The sequence below is a fragment of the Limulus polyphemus genome, unplaced genomic scaffold (assembly GCF_000517525.1).
Source record: "Limulus polyphemus unplaced genomic scaffold, Limulus_polyphemus-2.1.2 Scaffold5357, whole genome shotgun sequence".
Taxonomy (NCBI): domain Eukaryota; kingdom Metazoa; phylum Arthropoda; class Merostomata; order Xiphosura; family Limulidae; genus Limulus; species Limulus polyphemus.
In genome coordinates this window covers 60,136-68,151 of record NW_013670967.1, presented here as the reverse complement: position 1 = coordinate 68,151, position 8,016 = coordinate 60,136, and the positions used below count along the sequence as shown (strand labels likewise).

Below are 8,016 nucleotides of genomic sequence, written 5' to 3'. Positions count from 1 at the left end.
TAGTCAAGAAAGAAGAACACTTCATGTCACTGTTTTTTGTTTTTGTTTTCTTAGAAAACAGTGAAAGCTCTGAATGTGTATCCACATTTCTCACTGTTATTAAATATTTAATTTATGTCTGTGTCATTTTTTACTGTCTAAACCACTATCTATGAGGACAGAAAACACTGCTAACAGAGAATACTTATCTGATAACCTAAAGTAGAGTGGATGTAGATGCTTTTTGTAGTTCTTCGGGCATTCGCAAGTAAGACTAACATTAAAACAAAGTAAAAATATCATTTAAATGTGCACAATAAAACAATAGTTTTTATTTTTCATGAAGGTTTTTGGCATCTCTTCTGGTAGAAGTTATTACATAACTACAGAAATGTTCAGTATAAATTTCTTTAACTTGTTTCGTGTGTAAACAGAAAGAACTTGCATATTAAATTATCTGTCATTTGAACTTTTTTTATATTAATTGTAAGAGGAAATTGAATATATTTATTTCATACATTTTTACTGTAGGAGCTCAATAAAGTTCCATCGGATAACTCAAAGTATCAGGAAGCATCTGATCCACAGAATGTAGAAACTTCAGCACATAATTCACTGAAGGAAGAATCTGTTAAACTAATTAGTTCACCCAGTGTGCAGAACAAGTCACTGAAGGAAGAATCTGTTAAACTAATTAGTTCACCCAGTGTGCAGAACAAGTCACTGAAGGAAGAATCTGTTAAACTAATTAGTTCACCCAGTGTGCAGAACAAGTCACTGAAGGAAGAATCTGTTCTACTAACTAGTTTACCCAGTGTGCAGAACAAATCATTAAATTCACAACAAGACACTTGCAGTATTGTTGAACCAATCTTCAAGCCACCTCATCTTAGGTCAAAGGTACAAAATTTTATGACGATTAATACTGCTTTATAACGGTGGTAAGGGTTATTAGAATTGTTTTTCAACAGTGGTAAATGTTATTAGGAATGTTTTATAACAGTGGTAAGGGTGATTGACAGTGTTTTATAACAGTGGTAAGGGTGATTGACAGTGTTTTATAACAGTGGTAAGGGTTATTAGAAATATTTATAACAATGGAAAGGGTGATTGACAGTGTTTTACAACAGTGGTAAGGGTTATTAGAATTATTTATAACAATGATAAGGGTTATTGACAGTGTTTTATAACAGTGGTAAGGGTTATTAGAAGTGTTTTATAACTGTGGTAAGGGTTATTAGAGGTGTTTTATAATGGTGGTAAGGGTGATTGACAGTGTTTTATAAGAGTGGTAAGGGTTATTAAAAGTGTTTTATAACAGTGGTAAGGGTTGATGAAATTTAGTTGAATGGACAGCAACTGCCTGTTGTAGAAACACAAATGTAGAGGATGATGTTTGAAAGTATTCTACCTTTTGCTTTCAGGTCAGTGTGTTTATGGTGTTGTCAGTCTTTACAGTATTTTGGTGGATTGTGGAGAGCATGTTATTAATGGTTGGTTTATCCCTGTTTCTGATTGCCTGAGAGACTTCTTGTAGATTCAAACAATGATAGCCACAGGTTACTCGCCTCTAATCTGGAAACTCTGTTTAGTGAAGGTTTTATTGTGTTAATGTAAAAGGATTCTTTAATTTTTCTTGTCTTCCAAAATTTGTCTGTATAATGATTCTAGTTTTTTCCCTGTTTATTTTGTGTCCAGTTGACATGGAATGTTCTGCAGTGGCTGAATTTTGTGTTTTCATGAGTCTTGTACTGTCTTTATGTTCCTTTATTATCGTTGCAAGTCTTCTTCCTGTTTCTCCAATGTACGTTTCATTGCAGAAACACAGAATTTCATAAATGATGTTTTTGTGTTTCTCATTGGTAGGTTGCTGTTTGTTTTTTACCAGAATGGACCTTAATGTTTTGTAAGATTTCCACCGGACTACTATGTTGAATTTCTTGACTATGCATTTAAGTTTTTCACTGACATTTTGCAGGTAGGGGAGGTAAATGGTAGTAGTGGTAATGTTTTTCTGATCTTTTCTTTCTGTTGTGGTCTTCAGGGAATTTTTGATGAAGGAGGATGTTTAACTGTTCTGTTTAAAACACTATGATCTTTTGGTGTTCTGTTTTGATGGATGTCTTATCACAAATGTTTTCTGCTCTCTTGTTTAGGTATTGGATTATACCATGTTTTATCGAGGTTGGATGATAGGACTTGAAATGTAGGTATCTGTTTGTGTGGGTGGTTTTCTGTATACAGTTGTGGTGATTTTTCTCTCTTGGCAGCTGATGAGTATGTCAAGAAATGGTAGGATGTTTTGTTTCTCTCCTTCCATGGTAAAGGGAATTCTTTCATCTATAGAATTATACTGTTCTAGGAAGGTTGGTAAGGTTTCATGAGCATGGGGCCAGATAACAAAGCTGTGATCAACATAACATCTGTAGAAACTTGGTTTTATATGTATGGATGAGAGGGCTCTTTCTTCAAAATCTTCCATGAAAATGTCTGCTATGATTGGAGAGAGAGTGGTGATTCCATGGCTAGACCATCTGTTTGTTTGTAGAATTCCTCACTGTATTGGAAGTCCATGAAAATGTCTGCTATGATTGGAGAGAGTGGTGATTCATGGCTGGACCATCTGTTTATTTGTAGAATTCCTCGTATTGGAAGTCCATGACAATGTCTGCTATGATTGGAGAGAGTGGTGATTTCATGGCTGGACCATCTGTTTATTTGTAGAATTCCTCGTATTGGAAGTCCATGAAAATGTCTGCTATGATTGGAGAGAGTGGTGATTCCATGGCTAGACCATCTGTTTGTTCATAGAATTCCTCGTATTGGAAGTCCATGAAAATGTCTGCTATGATTGGAGAGAGTGGTGATTCCATGGCTAGACCATCTGTTTGTTTAGAATTCCTCACTGTATTGGAAGTCCATGAAAATGTCTACTATGATTGGAGAGAGTTGTGATTCCATGGCTAGACCACCTGTTTGTTTGTAGAATTCCTCGTATTGGAAGTCGGTTGATTGTAGGCAAATATTCGTTAGTTCTATGATGGCGTCTATCTTCATGTCAGTTTTGTGTGGTAGAGAGTTGTCATTCAACGGTCATTGTCTGGTGATATGAATGGTTTCTGAGGTAGGAACATTGGTAAACAGGTCTGTGATGCCAAAACTGATGAGAATATCCTGGGATCTGATGTGTACCTTTCTGAGTTGTTCTATGAGATTTTTTCGAGTTGTGAATGTAATGTTTGTTATTCCCTCGTAGTGGAGATAGGATAGGTACCAAGAAGGTAGCTAGTTGATGGCAAGGTGAGTATATGGCACTGATGATAGGCCTTAAAGGTATATTAGGTTTGTATACCTTAGGTAGTCTGTAGAATTGAGGGGGAAAATTATTGTTGGTTTTTAAGTCTTTGGCTAGCTTCTTGTTGATTAAATATTGTTTCTTAAGTTGGTTCAATGTTCTATTGATGAGTCTCTCTCTGCCTTTTCTGTAGGGTTATTGGTGATCTTTTGGTATTGACATTGGTCTAGTAACTACTTAACCTTTGTGTCATAATGCTTGACATCTAGGATGACTGTACTGTTTCCTTTGTCTGCTGGTAGAATATTGATAGTGTTGTCCTGTTCTAGATGGTTCAGCATGGTGCATTCCTGTTTTGTGATGTTTGGTTTTGGTTTCTTGGCATTCCTGAGGATGGTGTAAATTTGATGTCAGAATTGTTCAGCCATAGGTTTTGTGCAGCAGATTATAAGGTTGCAGCTATATTAACAGTTGGAACTATGTTAGGTTGTATGACAAAATTTAGACTCAGGTTAAGAATCTTGTTTTCTGTATCACTTAGTAGTTTCAAACTGTAATTATGAACTGTTTTTGTAGACATAGGATTATCTTTCTTGGTAAGTCTGTTGAATTTTTGGACTTGTTTCTTCTTGATCCTTTCTGCATTGAATGTATAGCTTTTGGTGTAAAGGTTTAAGATGTCCAATGCTCTAGTATTTGTAGCGAAAAGTTGTTGAAGCTCAATATGTTGTGTTCCAATTCTATTGGTTTGATGGTGCTTTTCATGTCTATGTTCTTCTATGGTAAAGTATATTAGAAGTGTTTTATAACAATTGTAAAGGTTAATATAGGTGTTTTAAAACAGTAGTAAGTGTCAACAGTAGTTAAGGTTATTACAAGTTTATTTATAACAGTGGTAAGGGTGATTGACAATGTTTTAAAACAGTAGTAAGTGTCAACAGTAGTTAAGGTTATTACAAGTTTATTTATAATAGTGGTATGTGTGATTGACAGTGTTTTATAACAGTAGTTAAGGTTATTACAAGTTTTTTTATAACAGTGGTATGGGTGATTGACAGTGTTTTATAAGTATCTTATAGCTGTTGTAAGGTTATTTAGGTATTTTTCAACAGAACTTGTACATGTAGAAGTAAGCTATCAGTCTCAAAAACCTGTTACTATACTTATGTGACTATGATACTTGTAATCATTTTCACATGACTGTGAAACTTCATTCTCGCATCACTGTGAAACATATCATTCTCATGACTGTAAAACCTGTTGTCATTCTCATGTGACTGTGAAATATTGTGATTCTTACATGATTATGAAACCCTTAGTTGTCACTGTGTGTCTATAAAATGTGTTGTTAACCTTGTGTAGTTGCAGTTCATCTTTGTGTGATTATAGAACTTTTAGCATTTCTTGTTTTGATATGAACCTATAGCCCTCTTTGAGTATCTGTGAAATCTTTAGCCTTTTTTATGTGCCTGTCAAATTTATAACCCTCTTTATGTGCCTGTGAAACTTTTAGCCTTCTTTATGTGCCTGTGAAACTTTTAGCCTTCTTTATGTGCCTGTGGAACTTTTAGCCTTCTTTATGTGCCTGTGGAACCTTTAGCTTTATTCGTGTTCCTGTGAAACCTTTAGCCTTATTTATGTTCCTGTGAAACCTTTAGCCTTATTTATGTGCCTGTGAAACCTTTAGTCTTCTTTATGTGACTGTGAAACATTTAGCCCTCTTTTGTGGCTGTGAAACCTTTAGCCCTCTTTTGTGGCTATGAAACTCGGATGTCCTTGTGTAACTGTTAAACTTATAGCCATCTTTGTGTGAATGCGAGACTTGTAGCTGTCCTTATGTGGATGTAAAGTCAATAGCCATGTTCATGTAGGCATGAAACCTGTCATCATTCTCATATAGTTATGAAACCTGTGGTCATGCTCACGTGGCCATAAAAAATGTTGTGACCAATTGCTAGCTGTTAAAACTGAGTGATCTCCATGTGTCTATGAATCCATCATTATGTGGTAATGAAGTAAATATTTTCCAACCTCGTGTTGCTGTTAAACTCATACACATCCTTGACCATGTTTCTCTAGTGTGTGGTAAAAGTATGTATCTTTGATGTGAAATGTTTCAGGTGGTTGTGAACTATGCATAAAGTGACATCAACAGGGACCATATGAAAGTATCTAGCTCTTATAATTTAATCTAGATTTCTATTAGTAATATTTTTTTCTTTTATTACTTTGAAATTAATTAATGTTTATGGAAAAGCAAAACTGGAGGGACTGATCAAATTCAGACAGGTTTTTTCCTTTTTTATGGTGTTTCATTTTGTTTAGAAGTTATCTTAACTTTATTACCTCATTCAGCTGATTTTTTTACTAACATAAAGTTCTACATATGGGCTTATTTGTGCTAATGTCTTGCCATTTCCTATGTCTTTTTATAAGCTACATATACTCTATATCTAATTAAATAAATATTGAAGGTAAAAGTGCTTTGTAAATTTAGATTTAATGAATTCCTTGGTATTTATTACATTACTTTCTATTTTAAAGAAACCATTTCGAAGACTTGAAATCCAAGAAATCGAAAGTGACTGGTTTGATCCCATCTCTAAGTTGCAAGGCTCTCAGCAACCTTTAGTATGTCATGAAGCTTCTGTGAAGCCACTTTCTGAGCCATCAAATGCTGTAGAATATACAGTAAATACAACCAGCCAACAGCAAAATGTCCCACCAAAACCTTCACATGCAGTTACACAGGATGTGAAAGATTTAACTTGTGTCCAGGTAATCCCTGGATGCCCCCACACTGCTTTCCAGTTTCAAGCTGATTGGAGAAAGCTTCGACATTCTAAAGACAAACTGTTTGAATACTTAAAGGTATGTAAAAAACGTTTATTGATAATTTTGTTAAACATTTTCACAGCTTGAACACGATTACATTTTTTTACAGAGCTGTTCAACATATTAATTCTGACACCTATTATAAAGCCATGTTTCAATGGTAGCTCTAAAGAAGGATAAAAACAACTACCACTGAACACTGGATTCTAGAATTTTAATGTCGATGTTTTTGTAAATCATTTATTTAATCCAATCTCTAAGGTTTCTTTTGTAATTATATTTTAATGTTTTCATCAAATTGATTTTAAAATTCCACCTCTGTTTCAGCAAATCTCACCAGAGAAATACCCTGAGATTTTCAAGCACTCCTTAGAAACAGAAGTTTTTTCAGATATCATCTCACTCTTAAAGAGCCATTTCCTAAAGTAAGTCTATGTCTGTACAATTTTGTTTCATAAATGTTTCTGAAAAAGTTTAGAGCTTAAATTATTTCTTAACAGTAGAATAAAACTCTGCAGTTATACTTAAATACACATAGGGAAAGTTTAAATAATAATTTTCATAAAGAACAGTGAAGTTTTTAACATGGTCAGTTGTGACCTAAGTTATAATAAATAGAACAAATACAGTATCATACTACTGTGTTTGCTGTGTCAGAGCTCTGTTGTAGTATTGTGTTCAAGAGGTATGTAACACTAGTCACAAAAATGAGATATACAGCTTAGTCACAAAACAAGGTTACGAGGTCAGTCAAGCTGACCAACCTTATATAAATTTAGGTTAGAGAAAATAACAGATAAAATATAAAGTTTTAATGAAATAAAAACGATTCACATTTATTTAGGAGATTCTAGAGATTACAAAAAAAATTGGAGATTTTTGAGATGGAGAAAAGTATTTTTAATCTTAACATGGAAGTCACTTAGCACTCGGACTAGTTTATAGAAATACTGTATGTATATTCACGTACAAATTTTTAGTAAAAATAATATTTACTAAAAGTTTGCCAAATTTTAATGTATTAAAAGTATTAGTACAAAAACTATAAGAAGCACAAAATGTTTATGAGTTCTGTCCCTGGGATTGATCCTGTAGTGAGACAGTTAACAGCATTTCAGCTATTGTTTATGATTCAGTGTATTCATTGCTTTAATAGTTTTTTATCTTACTCTTCATTCATTTTTCTGATCACAACTAATTTATAGTCTTTGTGTTTGTAGAATATCCATGATCTTCTTATTTTTTGGTGTGTGTAATTGTAATTTTGTTCATTACAGAGAACAACTGGATGTTCTACCATATTTGAAAAACTTGACAGAAATTGGCAGATTTAATACACTTGTGATGTTTTTATCATCTGAAGATTTACAAGGTAGAGCATTTATTCCTGTAATGTAAAAATAAAGAGTATGGGTGGGGCATATTCAACTAAGGATGTTTTGATCGTTAAAGGTACAAAGGAATATAGAAAACAGGAAGCTTCTCACAAATGTGTGTTTTATTATTGTGTCATTAGAAATTATTCTATTGTTTTTTGGTTGGTCTCCTTATAATAGGATTTGTATGGTTAGATATTTCTGTATTATTGGTAAGTGATGAACCCTGTTATTACCAGCTTGGTATTTACTGGGTATTTTATTATGTGGACAGTTAGATATTTCTGTATTATTGGTAAGTGATGAACTGTTATTACCAGCTTGGTATTTACTGGATGTTTTATTATGTGGACAGTTAGATATTTCTGTTTGATTGGGTAGTGATGAACCCTGTTATTACCAGCTTGGTATTTACTGGGTATTTTATTATGTGGACAGTTAGATATTTCTGTTTGATTGGGTGGTAATGAACCTTAGTAAATACCAAGCTGGTAATAACACATAATAAAACATCCGGACAGTTAGATATTT

The 8,016-nt window shown here is 33.7% G+C and overlaps 1 protein-coding gene across 1 annotated transcript; it reads left to right on the top strand.

Moving 5' to 3' along the window:
• Positions 1 to 510: 510 nt before the first annotated feature.
• LOC111089135 (RNA polymerase II-associated protein 3-like) lies at positions 511 to 7,507 on the top strand (the record flags this gene model as incomplete). The annotated part of the gene is made up of 4 exons (XM_022401038.1): positions 511 to 879; positions 5,819 to 6,145; positions 6,437 to 6,534; positions 7,387 to 7,507. Coding segments are annotated over 4 exons (915 nt in total), but the record flags the coding sequence as incomplete, so codon positions are not given.
• Positions 7,508 to 8,016: the final 509 nt, after the last annotated feature.